At 41.1% G+C, this 17,793-nt stretch overlaps 1 protein-coding gene across 1 annotated transcript in view; it reads left to right on the top strand.

Annotated features, from left to right (window-relative positions):
• Positions 1–7,950, top strand: part of LOC139368502 (basement membrane-specific heparan sulfate proteoglycan core protein-like) — a 159,128-nt gene extending 151,178 nt beyond the window's left edge. Inside the window, exons 81-87 of the mRNA XM_071107471.1 lie at positions 284–359; positions 528–612; positions 1,048–1,122; positions 1,867–1,937; positions 2,140–2,223; positions 2,836–2,939; positions 3,184–7,950. Coding sequence (XP_070963572.1) covers positions 284–359; positions 528–612; positions 1,048–1,122; positions 1,867–1,937; positions 2,140–2,223; positions 2,836–2,939; positions 3,184–3,356 — 668 coding nt within the window. The 3' untranslated portion in view covers positions 3,357–7,950. The remainder of the gene's footprint in view (positions 1–283; positions 360–527; positions 613–1,047; positions 1,123–1,866; positions 1,938–2,139; positions 2,224–2,835; positions 2,940–3,183) is intronic.
• The last annotated feature ends 9,843 nt before the right edge of the window (positions 7,951–17,793 follow it).

Here is a 17,793-nt window from a genome sequence, read left to right on the forward strand (position 1 = left end):
TGTCAATACAGAATCTTCAATCTGCAACATTGGTCTAAAATACTGTACTGTAAGGAATACATGTCAAAAATAGAGTTATTTGAAATGTTAATTCAAATATTGTTCCTAAAGTCAAACGATAAGAAGATGCTCTGTCTTTTCCCCTCTTTCCATGTCTGTCTTCACTCTTGTGTAACTACTGTAGTTTCTAACTGAGCCAGTTGGATGGTTCTATTCAGCCTGCTGCCACCTATGTCAACATACAGGAAACTAAAGTGTTGTGTTTTCTACTATGTTTTTATAGATGCCCCCATTGAGTATGCAGCTCAATTCTATGACAACGGTTACCTTGCTCTTCCCAAGACTATCTTCCCCAGAAGGTGAGACAGAGTTTCCCAAGTGGGGAAGGAAGCAACTTTCTTTAAGCTGTATCAGTTTCCTTCTCTAAAATTGTCACTATTGTAGTGAGGCATTGAGGTGGTCTTTGTAGTTTAAAATCTCGGCTGTGTGTGTGTGTGTGTGTGTGTGTGTGTGTGTGTGTGTTGCAGCGGCCCTGACGCTCCAGAGACCATCGAGATGGAGCTCAAGGTCAACACCTCCTCCAAAGAGGGCCTGATCCTGTGGCAGGGAGTAGTATGTCCTAACCTTGCCACCGTACCCCACCCCACCACGCAGCACTCCTTATCATCCTTACCATCTAATCACACATTTACCAATAACCCACCTTCACAAAATGACCTACCTTTTTTACACTCGCATTAATAATAATACATTTGATGTGTATGAATAGCTTTTCTAAGACTCAAATAGGTTCGCTTGACATTCAACTGCTCTTTTCTGTTTGGTTATTAATAATGTTTGGCTCTCACTGCTCACTCCTTACTTGTTTCTTTGAGATTGATGCAACTTACAGAATGGCTGTCGGTTTGGCATGATTGGCTCTGAGCGAGCCATGTGACAGTCCCAGGTCCAGGCATGGTTTGAGAGCACTGTTTTGTTTGCCTGCACTGCATGTCGCCTGGTTGACGCTTTGCCTCTCTCACCCGACCCCACTCCCATCTTCCCCAGGAGCCCTTTAATGGCGCTAGCCATTTCCGCAGGATGCATGCTAGTAAAAGGGTATCCACCTCACCAAAACACCTGGTAAATATGGTATAGTTCAGGATATGTACTTCACAGGAGGTTGGTGGCACCTCAATTGGGGAGGACGGGCTCACAGTAATGGCTGGAATGGAAACCTTGCGTTTGATTATCAAGCCATTTACTCCGTGTGTTTTGGTATCCATGCACATTCCTACTGTCTCGTTGTTCTATCACTTTTATTCAATGCACTTTATATGTCACATTTCTTTATTCAACCATTTTGTTATTCTTTCAAATTCCAGCCATTATTATGAGCCGTCCTCCCACTCCGCAGCCTCCTGGGATGTACTTCATGTATAGATGTATTGTGAGAGAATTTGACAGTCTCACACTACTATGGACGACATGTTTTGAAATGTACAACAATCTGGATAAGGCTACTTGGCTTTCGTTGTCTTTGGCTGGAGCAGCCTACCACTTTTAGCTATCAATTCAATCGATCTTTAACAATGTACTATAATATGCACCATCGCTGTGGCAGCTTCAATGTGTATTGTTATGTTGCATGTAACTTAGCTTGTACTGTACTACCAAAAGGAGCTTGATTCAGGTTTGTGATCAAAGCTTGAATAGGTATAAAAATATATATATATGTATGTATCTTCTACAATACAGGCAACTCCACAAGTCTTAATAACAGAGAATCTGTGCACTCAGTAAATAAATAAAAATCCATTATGGTTTTAATATATCAATATACTGTCATAACTTTCCTATGTGTCACCTAAACAACTTTATTTCCAGGAGCTTGGAGATCAAGGAAAGGGGAAGGACTTTATAAGTCTTGGTCTGCAAAACGGACACTTAGTCTTCAGGTAAGAAAGCATCACTGTCATGACTGTTTTTCTTTTTGATAATTGTGGTTGCCTAAGGAACATGCCATGCTTACGGTTCGTATATAACTGATTGGTAAAGTGTTTACACCAGTCCTAAGTAAGCACATAGCTGCTCATTCTCCTGTATGTCGTCCTACTGCAGTAGTAATGCTACTGTTGCATGTTCCCTGTCTGTCCACAGCTACCAGCTGGGCAGTGGAGAGTCTCAGATACAGTCCAGGGAGCCCATCAATGATGGCAGATGGCACAAGGTCACTGCCGTGAGGTAATGTACCATACGTGACCTTCCACTCGTGTTCTGTTACACCTCCTATTATCAGTACCTCCGGGATTCCGCCATTCTGCGATCGCATTTTTTGTTGTTGTTGATAAATCAACAATTCCCTGCATATTATACGAGGGCTTGCATATTTGACCAATCACTGCACTATTTCCACTTAAAACAGTGAAATCATCGCAATATTATCGAATTAAACTGAGCCATCCCCGCAGTACAAAAAGAGGGCTCACAATTTCAACCAATGACCCCACATTTACCGCATAAATGGTTCAATCAAGCCAGACGTCAACAAACGTTTTCCCTCGTCAGCACATTTTCATGACAAATGTTGCCATGCAAAATCTGAATTGCTTCAGCAAAATCAAGCATTTTTTGCCTGCAAATATCACCACAAATCCTGGAGGGACTGTCTTTTTTTAACCTTTTATTTTTCACCTCTTGTTCCACAGTGTCTTTAAAAATGTATTTCTAATGTCACTGATGGATCTATTTTTAATCGATTTTTGGTAGGGGTGTATTTTCTCAATGAATGAACTCTGCTTTGTGACAAAGTGTCTTGATCATACGAGTAAGGGAAGTTTTCTTCTGTGTGATCAGAACTGGTAAACAGGGATATATTCAGATAGACGGAGCAGCCATTCAACGAGGACAATCACAAGGCAAAAGCATCATGGTGAACACCAAAGGCAACGTATACCTGGGTACGTCTTCTTCCTGTTGGGAAAATCTCAAGTATTATATTTCAGTCTCCAAAGAGAAGAGAAATACAGTACCTTAAATATCCTGTTGGAAATGTGAACTTTACTCTTTCCCAAAGTGTCTAAATAGTACAAAAGTACAGTGTCCAAATTCTATAGGGAAATTACTGACTAAAAGAGGTGATATTATGTCTTCTCTAAGGACATGCACTGTGTGTATGTGCGCTCATGTGTCTGTTTGTTACAGGGGGAGCCCCAGATATATCTGCGATGACGGGAGGGAAGTTCTCCTCGGGGCTCACAGGCTGTGTGAGGAACCTGTCTCTGATGAACGCCCGGCCAGGAGATCAGCCAGCCAGACCCATCGAGCTGCAGGCCGCCGCAGAGAATGGCATCAACGTTGGGCGCTGCTCCTCATAGACCTATAGCAGCCCCCACCCACACACACACACACACCCAGAGACTATGGAGACAAGATTCAATCAGACTCACAGAGAGACTTGCCCATATACATACATACAGTCAGTTTGAAAAAAAAAAACATGGTGCTTTGCTGCTACCAAAAACAAAGCTACACAACAAAATTATATTGTCAAAAAAAAAAAGTGAACAAATACTAACAAGTCTTCACTTGCTTAGTGCTGTATTCTCAGTGAAGGACACAGGAGATCCAGTACAGTTTTCATACTCCCAGCAGTAGCTTTTAGTCATGAGAAAGAGTCAAATGCCATAGGCCTTCTACAATGGATCAGATCCTATGGAGTTGGAGATGTTTTTACAGCACTGAATTTTTATTTATATACATATAAATATATATTATATATTTGTGGAGTCAACATGCGAACTAACCATAACTGCTCTTTGTCCTAGAGTTGATTCTGGGTTCTAATACTGTGTGTCCAGGGCTTTTTTTATAGGGCCTAGTTGTGTTAATACTTGCAGACATTAAAGCCTTCTTTCTTCACTTCTGTAGGGGAAATGTAGCGGTGAGCATGCTTACAGACGTGTTACGCTATTGGGAGAGGGGTCATGGCACAAAGCATCATCAAGACACATCTCAGGGGAAGACAGGATTTTAAAAACAGGCAGAACGCTATTAGAAGTACTCGTGCTTTTCCATTCTACCAAATCGTTTCTGATCTGTTTCTGAAATCACTTGCCTTCCCACACCTAGCATGGTTGCCATTTTTTGTGTCTGTAAAACATTTTTTATTTTTTTTTACTTGGTGCTATTAAGTTAGACATGGAAATACAGCCCACTAGCGGTTATTTGTCTGTCTCCTTATAATAATGTAGTACATGTGTTTCTTCATTTCTACATTTGAAAGAATATCAGTGTAAAACACATGCTACACGTGCCTACTTTCTTTCACCTCTCCTGAGGTTGGGGAGGTTGTGGTGTTCTCCAGATATGCATGAGATCTGAGGTTTGTTTTAGTATAAGCTGAAATCGTCATCGTTTACGTGTCTCCTCCGACGTCCCATTTGATTGAGTAGATCTCAAAAGACGTCAAGGTGTTTTAAAGAATGAATGGCGATTTGTATTGTGTTTATTTTTATTATGAGTGGTTCTGAGAATTCTAAGACATTTTGTCATTTTACTTCTGCAGTCAGCCATGTGGCAACTATCTGCCAGTCAGGTAAAATATCAGTTTAGTCTGAGTGTGTGTGAGTGGCTACATGTGTACTTATAAGTTCAGTATGTATGTGTTGCCCCTCAACCCCCCCACCCTCTCTTTAAACCCCTATAAGATGCTTGTGTATGAACTGTATATGTGTACTGAAAGCGAGTTTGTACTGTTACTGTATGTGTGTGTGTGTGTGTGTGTACTGAATGTGAGTCTCGCCATCTAAATCCTCAGGAGGGTCACTGCAGAACTGACTCAAGATGTTCCTCAGTCAGTTTCAGGTTCAGTAGCAACTAGCCTTGGTTACAGTCTTCTAGAAACTAACAAGTCTGATATTGAACTCTTTAACAGCTGCATCATTTTGTTAGCTGTTGTGCCTAACACTGTATGGAAGCACATTCATGCCAACATAATTTTTTATTGGGGTAGACATATTGGAGGGGGACTAACGGACACAGCAGTCAGAGTCGATTACTTTAGGAGAAAGCAGTTGCAACCTCCCTGGTGGGGTGCTCGCTAGCTGTGACCTATGTAGCTCCAATGAGCATGTTCGCCCACACTGGTTTACCTCATGACAAATATGGCATCAAAATTCACATCACGAGGTTCACAAGCTTTTCACTTTTTGTAATCTTAAGATTATGTTGATTAATATTCTGAAAATGAGCACCATCAGTTAACTTAAAGTTGCTTCATTTTTATTTATATTTGTTTCTTTAAAAATGTTTTATCTTCATTTCAGGCTAGATTCTGCTGTTCTAGAGCAATCAGAAAAGCTTGGCATAATTTTCTTGGGTTATTGTGTATTGCCTCCCCACATCCCCCTGTTCCCTTCATGTTTGGTTTTAATACCTTTCCTCTATGAGTGTCTTGCCCCCCTGGCGTTCCCACCATGACCCCTCAGTCCATACAGTCTCAGTGGAGTGTCTGTGCAACAACTGTGGTAACCAACAGTAACATCAGCCTGAGAAGGGGTTGTCAACTGGTTTGTGCTAGAGCTAAATGGATGTGTACTTTGTGTATTTCTACATCTACAGTTGAAGTCGGAAGTTTACATACACTTAGATTATTTCACTTATAATTCACTGTATCACAATTCCAGTGGGTCAGAAGTTTACATACACTAAGTTGACTGTGCCTTTAAACAGCTTGGAAGATTCCAGAAAATTATGTAATGGCTTTAGAAGCTTCTGATAGGCTAATTGACATCATTTGAGTCAATTGGAGGTGTACCTGTGGATGTATTTCAAGGCCTACCTTCAAACACAGTGCCTCTTTGCTTGACATCATGGGAAAATCAAAATAAATCAGCCAAGACCTCAGAAAAACAATTGTAGACCTCCACAAGTCTTGTTCATCCTTGGGAGCAATTTCCAAATGCCTGAAGGTACCACATTCGTATGTACAAACAATAGTACGCAAGTATAAACACCATGGGACCACTCAGCTGTCATACCGCTCAGGAAGGAGACGCGTTTGGTCTCCTAGAGATGAACGTACTTTGGTGTGAAAAGTGCAAATCAACCTTGTGAAGATGCTGGAGGAAACTGGTACAAAAGTATCTATATCCACAGTAAACAAGCCCTATATCGACAAACTGAAAGGCCGCTCAGCAAGGAAGAAGCCACTGCTCCAAAACCGCCATAAAAATGCCAGACTAAGATCATACTTTTTGGAGAAATGTCCTCTGGTCTGATGAAACAAAAATAGAACTGTTTGGCCATAATGACATTCGTTATGTTTGGAGGAAAAATGGGGAGGCTTGTAAGCCGAAGAACAACATCCCAACCTTGAAGCACGGGGGTGGCAGCATCATGTTGTGGGGTTGCTTTGCTGCAGGAGGGACTGGTGCACTTCACAAAATAGATGGCATCATGAGGGAGGAAAATTATGTGGCTATATTGAAGCAATATCTCAAGACATCAGTCAGGAAGTTATTAAAGCTTGGTCGCAAATGAGTCTTCCAAATGGACAATGACCCCAAGCATACTTCCAAAGTTGTGGCAAAATGGCTTAAGGACAACAAAGTCAAGGTATTGGAGTGGCCACCACAAAGCCCTGACCTCAATCCTATAGAACATTTGTGGGCAGGCAGAACTGAAAAAGCGTGTACGAGCAAGGAGGCCTTCAAACCTGACTCTGTTACACCAGCTCTGTCAGGAGGAATGGACCAAAATTCACCCAACCTATTGTGGAAGGCTACCGGAAACATTTGACCCAGGTTAAACAATTTAAAGACAACGCTACCAAATACTAATTGAGTGTATGTAAACTTTCTGACCCACTGGGAATGTGATGAAATAAATAAAAGCTGAAATTAATCATTCTCTCTACTATTATTCTGACATTTCACATTCTTAAAATAAAGTGGTGGTCCTAACTGACCTAAGACAGGGAATTTCTACTAGGATTAAATGTCAGGAATTGTGAAAAACTGAGTTTAAATGATTTTGGCTAAGGTGTATGTAAACTTCTGACTTCAACTGTATATACAGTATGGCTCTGCATTGGGCTATCCGATTAGATTACACAATTGAGGATTAGGCTAAACTACTGTATGTTACACTCTTTGATTGTGTTACCATTACTCATTGGGACATGTTAGTGTGTGTTAATTGCGGAGTTGTGGCCAAAACACAGCATAAACACAGATGAGAAACTGTCACACAAATCATGAATACATTGAAAGCCCTATATGTGTGGTCTTAATCATAAGATATACCTGGGTATGAATGATGTACTGATTATTTATGAAGTAAATATGGGCGCTTTCATTATTGATGAAGATATTATTTAACCTTTTTTGGTTAATATTGTCTGTTTCATTTTTAGATTAAAGGCAAATGTTGAAAAAGAGTCACAACATTCTAGTGAATGGAAGTGTACTACACAATGTTATTGTCCATTGGATGATAATGCTCGTGTTCCTGACCTTCCCAAGGGTTTCTTTATTAAAACAACATTCATGTGCTATTTATAATCTTGTGAGTTGTATTCTTTTGCCAGACATGTCATTTTTTACCTAGTCGTGTTCTTTTGCCAGTCGTTATTTTTTAAGTAGTTGTATTTTTTTCTCAGTCATATTATTGTTGTTATATACTTATTTTGACGCTGTAGACAGTTGCAGCCATACTGTATTTGCGGTTGTTTATTTCCCATTTAATAATCCACTTATAGTTATCGTGTGCTCCAGTCCTAGGACATTCTGGCAATGATACGATCGTTACCTTTAGATCCAGGCTGTATCACATCTGGCCGTGATTGGGAGTCCAATAGGGCGGCGCACAATTGGCCCAGCGTCGTCCGGTTTTGGTCAGAGTAGGCCGTCATTGTAAATAAGAATTTGTTCTTAACTGACTTGCCTGGTTAAATAAAAAATAAATAAACAATTAAATCGATTTTTTTTATGTGCTTTTCATCTGTATGGGCCAGCCCTTTACACAGGAGAGACCTGAGCAAGTGAGGATGATTTCTCTATTACCAGGCCTATTGACAAAGTCCAATGTTTCCCATGGAAGTTACATCAAAATCAGGTTTCTGACATGGATATCGTCAAAGGCATAATCTCTTAATGTATATGATGAGTATCAGATTAGATAAGGCACGCTAAATTCTTATATGCTGTAATAAGTCACAATGATGGCATTTGAAAATGCTATTTTATTTAATTTCTTTGCTGCTTTGCTCACCTGCATTACGTGAATGTTACAATGCAAGCGTGGATGGGGAATTATCCCAACAAATATAGGTTTCCCATGAAACACAAACCAAAGTCAAACATGAAAAAATATTTCATCCAGAATAGAAGTTCTTGCATTAAATCAAATAGTAGTGTTAAAGCCAGTTTGTGTGTGGAACAAAAATGTGTTTAAAGATATTTGATTGATGTGTTATTTTAATCGAAATATATTGAAATTGTATTGACATTATGGTAATTGAAACTCCCTTATTGTTTTGACACCTAGTGGCCGGTTGTGCGTTTGCCTGTAGAGTGGCATATGAGTAAAGATGGCGTCAGGAACAACAGTTCGGACAGGTGTGCAGCCTGATAGGAATAGGAATATAGCCATATAGACAACAAATAAAAAACGTTTCTATGGGACTATTTTACTTTTTACCTTTCATCAACCTTGGAATCTGTGTGGTAACTGGGCAATCTTATTTTGAGTCATAAATCTAATTTAACTGCAATCAAAAACTCTTATTTAAGTGTACACCGAGTCACTGGTGTCTTTCAATAATGTTTATTCATAGGACTGAAAGGAAAATTTACCGGTAATAGCAGGTACCATATTTTTTTGCACCTAGTATTTTATGACATCGTCAATCTTCACTCGAAGCCCAACACGATAATACATTCATGTAAACTAAACTACACTGAGGAGTGTTGTATCCCTATGACCTGATTTCAGGTGTAATAGTCAGTATTGGCCAGTATCCAATATATATTTTTACTGGTACTATTGTGTCTTAATCTGTACCCACTCTATTCATACCTGAGTATATTCACCTACAGTTTAATGTCCTGTTTGTTGCACAATGTGCAGCTACAATTCAAAAGAAAGTTAGTCTATTTTGTAGCAAACCTGTACACATACAGTCACATCCACATACATGCATTAAAGGTCCAATTGTGATCAATTAAAATTGTCAAAAAGAACTAGCTTCTTAGCAAAGAGCACTTTCTCAAGCAACTATTTTCCTAGGACTTTCTGGAATTGGTCTGGGTGCGGAGTGGGAAACTGAAAATGTGCTGTTATTGGAAGAGAGGTTTCAAACTCTCTTATTGGTCCATTAACTAACTCCATCCCACCATAACAGGTCGAAATTTCAGGCTGTCTTTTCAAACAGCTTTTACACTAAAAGGGCATTATCATAATTTTCACAATTTCACAGTATTCCAACCTCATAGTGTGGAAATATACACTGAGTGTGTAAAACATTAAGAACAGCTCTTTCCATGGTATAGACTGACTAGGTGAATCCAGGTGGAAGCTATGATCCCTTATTGATGTCACTTGTTAATACATCCACTTCAATCAGTGTAGATGAAGGGAAAGACAGGTTAAAGAAGGATTTTTAAGCCTTGAGACAATTGAGGAATGGATCGTGCGTGTGCCATTCACAGGTTGAATGCAATGTAAATCAATATTAGGAAGGTGTTCTTAAAGTTTTGTGCACTCATTGTACATATGACAGAAACACTCTCACACTGCACATGTTCAAGCCATGATTATGTGCAAGGACTACATGTGGTGTGCACTTGTTTTTGGCATATATGTACATGCATACATGTGCACATACACACAGTGGTGGAAAAAGTACCCAATTGTCATACTTGAGTAAAAATAAAGATACCTTAAAAGTGAAAGTCTACAATTATTTGGTTTTAAATGTACTTAAGTATCAAAAGTAAATGTAATCTCTAAAATATACTTAAGTATCAAAAGTAAAAGTATAAATAATTTAAAATTCCTTATATTAAGCAAACCAGACAGCACAATTTTCTTGTTTTTTAAATTTACGGGTAGCCAGGGGCACACTTTAACACTCAAACATCCTTTACAAGCAAAGCCTTTGTTTTTAGTGAATCTGCCAGATCAGAGGCAGTAAGGATGACCAGGGATGTTCTCTTGATAAGTGCATGAATTGGACCATCTTCCTGTCCTGCTAAGCATTCAAAATGTAACTAGTACTTTTGGGTGTCAGGGAAAATGTATGGAGTTAAAAGCACATTATTTTCATTAGGAATGTAGTGAAGTAAAAATTGTCAAGTCAAATATAGATACCCTAAAAAAAATACTTAAGTAGTACTTTAAAGTATTTTTACTTTACACCACTGAATACACATCCCATGTAGTCCTCTCACATACCATGGTTGTGGCCTTTATTTTTTCCGTGTCAGATTACATTTGAAAATAAGGCATGGGAGGATAAATAATGAATAAATTACCACATTAAATAACATCTCTTACAATTCACAGAGAAAGTGTATAGGCACAGAGTAAAATACATCCGGAAATAGCTAAATCAGGGAAGGGGATTGAGGGTGTCAGAGTAAGTTCTGGTCTTATCTAAGGAGATACTCCAATGAGAAACATGAAAGAAAATATGACCCCACACTCATCACCAGTAAGGACAGAGTCTCTTAGGATCCAATTCGTGTGGGGTTTGGTTAGAGTCTTTGCCGCTGGTCCACTGGCTTGAGCTGAGTATCCCGATTTAGGAAAACACTCACCATGATCACGCATCAACGTGTTGTTCTTGCACCACACGGAGGACTTGGTCTCAAATGCCGGTAGCATCCGGATGTCTGCCCTTTAAAATACAGGGATCCGTCCAAGCAGCGGCATTGTGTGGACATAGGCGAAGTTGTTGACATAGTGGATGATTCACTAGTTTGCTAGCTAAACGACCACCACACCTTTTCTTCCTTGGAGCCACACCATGTTCCTTGTAGAACTTTATCACTGCAGTCAGTTTATCTGTAGAAATTCTGAAACAAGAAAATACATGATTTAAAAAGCCCTTAATATGTGCTGAAAGGCACAATGTATTCCCAGCTCTTGTATTTCTATTCATGATACAACCTCTTATGGATCCAACCCTTTTTTTCAATTTTGGCCTAAAATGACGTACCCAAATCTAACTGCCTGTAGCTCAGGACCTGAAGCAAGGATATGCATATTCTTGATACCATTTGAAAGGAAACACTTTGAAGTTTGTGGAAATGTGACATTAATGTAGGAGAATAACACATTAGATCTGGTAAAAGATAATACAAAGAAAAAAACATGCATTTGTTTTTTTTGTACCAACATCTTTGGAATGCAAGATAAAGGCCATAATGTGTTATTGCAGCCCAGGCGCAATTAAAATTTTGGCCACTCTGTATGCGCAAAATGATGAGCCATTGCATATCATAACTGTGCACTCTCCTCAAACAATAGCATGGTATTCTTTCACTGTAAAAGTGAATGTAAATTGGACAGTGCAGTTAGATTAGCATAAATGTAAGCTTTCTGCCCGTATCAAATATGTCTATGTCCTGGGAAATGTTTTTGTTACTTAAAACCTCATGCTAATCATATTAGCCTACGTTAGCTCAACTGTCCCACTGGGGGATACCGATCCCTGTAGTGGTTAAATACTTGGGGGCGGCAGGTAGCCTAGTGGTTAGAGTGTTAAGCCAGTAACCGAAAAGTTGCTAGATCGAATCCCAGAGCTGACGAGGTACAAATATGTTGTTCTGCCCCTGAACAAGGCAGTTAACCCACTGTTCCCCGGTAGGCTGTCATTGTAAATAAGAATTTGTTCTTAACTGACTTGCCTAGTTAAATAAAGAATAAAAAAATACCTCAAACTGTTTAATAGTGTGGCATCCCCAATAATAACAGAAAACAACAAGTTGTATTACTCTAAAGAAAACTTACCTGTAGGAACTTGAATGTTCCTCTGCAGATTTGCTGTCTATCAAGAAAATATGATGTCCTCTGTTTCCTTTCTTTTTGTTTTCCCCTTTTCGAGCTGACAGAGGTTCATGGAAACGGGGATCTTGCCAATGAGCACTAATGTTTTAAATCTGAAAATAAGACAAATAACAATATAGAATTATTTAACATTCAGTCATCGTCATAATCTCTGAGACAATACATTTTCAATAACCTGTACTCATTGAAATGCCTGTGTGAACACACACAAGCTAGTATTGTAAATGGTTCATGTTTGCTATAATGTTATGTGCTAACATTATTGATGGCCATTTCATGCATTTCTGTAACCAATCTCTTACCATCACACACAAGTCCCAAAGTTACTAGCTAGGTTGCATGGGCTACACGTCCCCCACTTCCCTCTCACATGCCACACATTCACTCACACTCGGTTTTAATTTGCTAGACAGCCTACTTGAGCCTCATCATTTACTTTTGACAGACGCTCTTGTCCAGAGCGACATACAGTAGTGAGTGCAGACATTTTTCCTACTGATTCCCTGCGGGAATCAAACCCACAACCCTGACGTTGCAAGCGCCATGCTTGCAGGTGTCAAAAAGTAGTATAGTGGGGGTGAGGCTATGAAGCAGGCAGTGGAGGTGCAACAAGTGAGAGTGGAGAGAAGAGTGTCATGCTGAGGCTGTGAGGGTGGTCCAGGTCCAGAGAGATACAGGTTCAAGGGAGAGAGGGTGATTACGGGGCAGGTGGGCGGCGATATGGTATGCATAGGTAAGAGAAAGCTGTTGACGTTCATAGCTAGGGCTATCAATAGCACAGCTGAAGTAGAGTCTAAAACAGAGAGGATTCTGCTAATAGTGAAAGCTGCTGGGAGACATCTGAGTTAGACAGGGTTGACATGGGAAGAGGTTCGAGATGACCTCAATCAGTCGAGGGTGGAGTCATGTATTACTGGATCTTAGTTATGATGGTAATACTACAGTGGAATGTTCGAAGCCTGTTGGCTAATGGGCAGGAGTTCAAGCAGTTCATTGTAGATATGCCAGCTTAGCCTGATGTGATTTGAGCACAGGAAACATGGCTCAAACCAACTGTGGAGTTGATCATATAGGGAGGGATATGTAGTGGTTCGCAGGGACAGAGATGTAGGGGGGGATGTGCCACCTTCCTAAAGCAAGGACTTCCCTACATGATGCTAGGCAAAGGTGTTGAACAGGATTATGTGGTGGTGGAGATGTGGTAGTGGAGGTGTGGTTGAGAGGAGGGGTGATAGTGGTAGTGAACTACAAATGAAAGATCTGGTGTGCCTGAATGATGGCCGAGGGACCAGGATTGATGTAGCCACAGGGAAAGAGTCTGTCTTGGACCTCACTCTGGTATCTAGTGCGATGGCAGGAATCTGTGAGTGGGAGGTATGGGAGGAGTGATCATTACCCCATAGTATGCACAGTAGGCCGGAGGAAGGAGGAGGTGTCAGTGGATGGAGTAGGAAGGTGTGTTTATGGAAGGGCAAAGTGGGATCCGTTTCAGAAGCTGAGTGAGCAGGTGATGGCTCGGGTGGATATGAGAGGGGATGTGGATAGTATGAATAACTGGGTGAGAACAGCGTTAGTGGGGGCAGCTACTGAGGCTATACTGTCAGGGTTTGTTTCTTTCGTCCTTGTCAATCATCATTGGCTCATTGGTGAAATTAGCATTATGACAATATATTTAATGAAATCCTTCAAAAACCTTTATTAATGCAATTGCAGACAGAAGTTGACAAACAGGAACATGGCACGCATGTTTCCTAGTAAGTTCTGGATCAAACAAAAGGTCTCAAGTTGTTTTATTAAACCGAAGTCCCACCTTAGTGAGGTCACTGACTACGTCATTACCTTTTTACTCCTGAGAGCAAAACCCTGCATCCATTGCTGTACAAACATAGAGTTTCAGTGTTATCTAAAAGCTAGGCAATAAATATCCCCTCCCCTAAGTTGATTTATTGTAGAATGTCTGACTAGTCTCTTATCTCCCACACTCCCCTGCAGAGTTCTGTCTCAGTCACACATGTCTAACCCCTCCCCTTCTATTATAAAACATAAGCATAATCAATTATTCTAATACATCAAACATTTTGGTACAACCCTTTTCATGACCCCTAGGTGAACCTAAGAGTTCATGGAGGAGGAGCTAAGTAGTCCCATGGTGGACGGAGGAGTGTGGGGAAATGGTGAGGAGTAGGAACAGGGCATTTAGAGTACTGAAAAGAACACATAACTTCCAACATCTAATTCAGTATAAGCAGGCCCAGGCCCTGGTGAGGAGAAATATCCGTCAGGCAAAGAGGTCATGTTGGCCTCAGTTCTGTAACACCACTGGAAGGGTGACACCAGTGGGAGAAGTGTGGGGGATGATTAAGAGGATGAGTGGGGTCAGAAGGGAGTGGGATTATCCAGTGTTGACGAGTGGGAAGGATGTGGCAGTAACAGATGAGAAGGCAGAGATAATGGCCAAAGCGTTTGTCCAAGTACATAGCTTGGCAAATTTGTCAGAGGAAGGGCAGAGGAAGAGAGAGAGAACGAGAGAGGAGCATTCTGGAGTGCTGAATGGGAGGGAGGATATAAATAATGCGTTGAATGCACCATTTACCATGGCAGAGGTGAAAGGGCAATAGGTAAGGCTGGGTTAACTTCACCTGGGAAAGATGAGGTGTGCTATGTTATGTTGGCCCATCTTAGTGATGAGGCACTGGATAAGGTATTAGTGTTGTACAACAGAGTGTGGGAGGAGGAGAAACTACCAGGCAGTTGGAAGGAGGCAGTAGTGGTACCAACCCGGGAAGCCAGGGAAGGACCCAACAAGGCCAACAAGCTAACGGCCAATAGCTTTATCACATGTATGTAAGATTATGGAACGTATGATTACAGAGAGTCTAACTTACTTCCTGGAGAGCAGGAGGATAGTATAGCCACATCAGAGTGGGTTCAGGAAGGGTAGGGGAACTATGGACCCAGTGCTCTGCTTAGAAGCAGAGGTCAGGAAGGCTCAGGTGAACAAGGAGACTGTCGTAGCTGTCTTTCTTGATGTGGAGAAGGCGCATGATATGATGTGGAAGGAGGGGTTGTTAATCAAGCTTGATAATATGGAAGGAAGGAAGAATGTACAAATGGGAGGAAGAATGTACAACTGGATAAAGGATTTCCTGTTTGGAAGGTCTATCCAGGTGAGGGTGGGGAAGTCTCTATCAGGCAGCTACCTGGTGGATAACGATACACCACAGGGGAGCGTGATTAGTCCTCTGTTGTTCTCAATCATGATCAGTGATGTTTACTCTCAGGTACAGCTGGCTATTATTTGCTGATGATGGGCCCTTATGGGAGAGGGGAAGAAATGTGCCATACATAGTCAGGATGGTACAGGAAGCAATTGACGAGGTAGAGCGGTGAGCATTAATGTGGGTATTCAGGTTCTCTGTAGAGAAAACTCAGTGTTCTTTTCCAGGAGGTAGGTGGGAGATGAGGTATGCTTGCGGTTATATGGGAGAAACTTGGAGAGGGTGGGTGCCTTCAGGTTCCTTGGGGTGTACTTTGACACTAGACTGACCTGGGCAGAGCACATTGAGAGAGTGGTGGGAAAGTGTAAGAAGGTGCTAAATGTGAAGCGCTGTCTGACGGGGAAGGAGTGGGGAGCTGGGCATTCCTCATTGAGGACCATGTATGTTGCATTGATCCGGGCTGACGGGGAAGGAGTGGGGGGCTGGCCGTTCCTCATCGAGGACCATGTATGTTGTATTAATCTGATCTATAATAGACTATAGCAGTAAAGCGTATGATTCGGCAGCTTGGACCTTATTGGAAAGTCTAGATGTCATACAGAGGCAAGGACTCAGAATATGTAGTAGGGCGTTTCAGACGTCCCCAGTGGCTGCAATACAGGTGGAGATGGGGGGGATATGCCATTGCAGATTAGGAGACAGCAGCTGGCAATGAATTATTGTGTCAACCCACAGGGACATGGGGTGTCTCATCCTTCAAAAGGGATTTTACAAGCATGCTGGGAACATGAGCGAAGAAAGAACACAAGCTTTTGTGGGTGGGTGGGTAGTACCCAGGCAAAGGAGATGGGACTGTATGGAAGGGAGTTAAGTCGAACGGTAGCTATTCCCGTAAATCCAGCATGGCTACTCTCGCCTCCAGTAGTTGATCTAGAAGCGTTGGAGAGATTACAGAAAGATAGGGAGGGTGTTGATCCATCTGATTTGTTTAATAGACATCTGGATACTGTGCATCAGGATGTTGTGGCCATTTACACAGATGGTTCAAAAGATCCATGGACATGACATACTGGGTCAGCATTTGTAGTGCAGGAATGTGGGGTGAAAGTCAGGAAATGTATTACAGATCATCTGGCTGTATATACGACGGAGCTGATTGCCATACTGTTGGCCTTGCAGTGGGTGGAGGAAGTCAAGCCAGACAGAGTAGTTATTTGCTCTGATTCATGTGCAGTGTAGACCTTATGTGATAGGAAAGCATCCAACAGGAAAGTGTGATTATTGATCGTGGATCATGTATCGCTACAGTGTGGGCAGTATCAGAGGGAAAGAGAGAGGCTGAGCTCTAGTATGAGGGAGAAGGGGATACAGACAAATATTTTAAAGAGTATATTGACTAGAACGTCATTAGATATAGTCTCAAATATTATTATTTAAGAGCAACGGGGCTGGCAGGTAGGATTTAGTTTCTCCGTCTCTGGCCCACACTCCAGTACAGTAGGTGGCGGTAATGCACCATAACATTGGATACCAACAGCCAATAAACACCACCGAAGAAGACCAGCTCCTAGCACAACGTTACTATATATCTCTCGTGGGAATCCATTGATGCAGTAGAAAGCTATCGAAAGGGTAGGCAGTAAAGTAGGGACAATGTGTGTGACTGACTAATATATAATGGGGATTTAACAGATCTGAAGAGCGAGAGACAGTGTAGCCGGAGGTAAAAAAAAATATATATGTTTTACCGCCCATGATATGCTACAGTATTTTTGATTGGGCACAAAGGAAAATCATCCCATTAAATAGGCCATTGCAGCTTGATTCAAAACAAATAGCGATTTCAGTGTAGGTTTTGTTAGTGCAGATACGATAGTGCCGCTATGGTGAGATAACTCAATCCGGTGGAATACGCCGATACGAACGCATATTTCAGAGAGCAAGGCATGTTGGATTTGAGCACTTTTTAAAATGAGGAACAGCCTCTCATTTTACAATGGGTTCTGTGTAGCCTAGTTATGCTAATATATTTGAGACCAGTGGTTTGAAATTAATTTCGTCTTTAACTTTATAAGTAAAATATATTTGAGTTCGCCATAGATTATACCAGAGGGATGCATCGTTTTACTAGGATACCTCAATTATTGGGATCATCTTCTTACCACAAGTGTTTGGAATACATTGAGCTCGTTGACGACGTGGACCATGGGACGCCTTTTTACACGGAGATGTAAACTATGCGATTATATTGGAGACTGGGAATAGAACATGCCTGAGTGTGGCGGTGTTTACTTACATTTTCTGGATTATCGTCTAATCAGAACATACATTATTTTACTCAACTAGAGATTTAAAGAAATGTTTTTTCATTAAAAGATGGGCCCTGCTGACATGGACTGTTTCCTCGTCGTATTCACCTTGTGGTTATCAATGGCTGTTGGTTATTTACCTAGTAACAAGAAGTGGAAACTAAACAAGTAGTGAAGCAATAGACTCCTTATTTTACTGAACTAGAGATTGT

This window comes from Oncorhynchus clarkii, chromosome 16, assembly GCF_045791955.1.
Source record: "Oncorhynchus clarkii lewisi isolate Uvic-CL-2024 chromosome 16, UVic_Ocla_1.0, whole genome shotgun sequence".
NCBI lineage: Eukaryota > Metazoa > Chordata > Actinopteri > Salmoniformes > Salmonidae > Oncorhynchus > Oncorhynchus clarkii.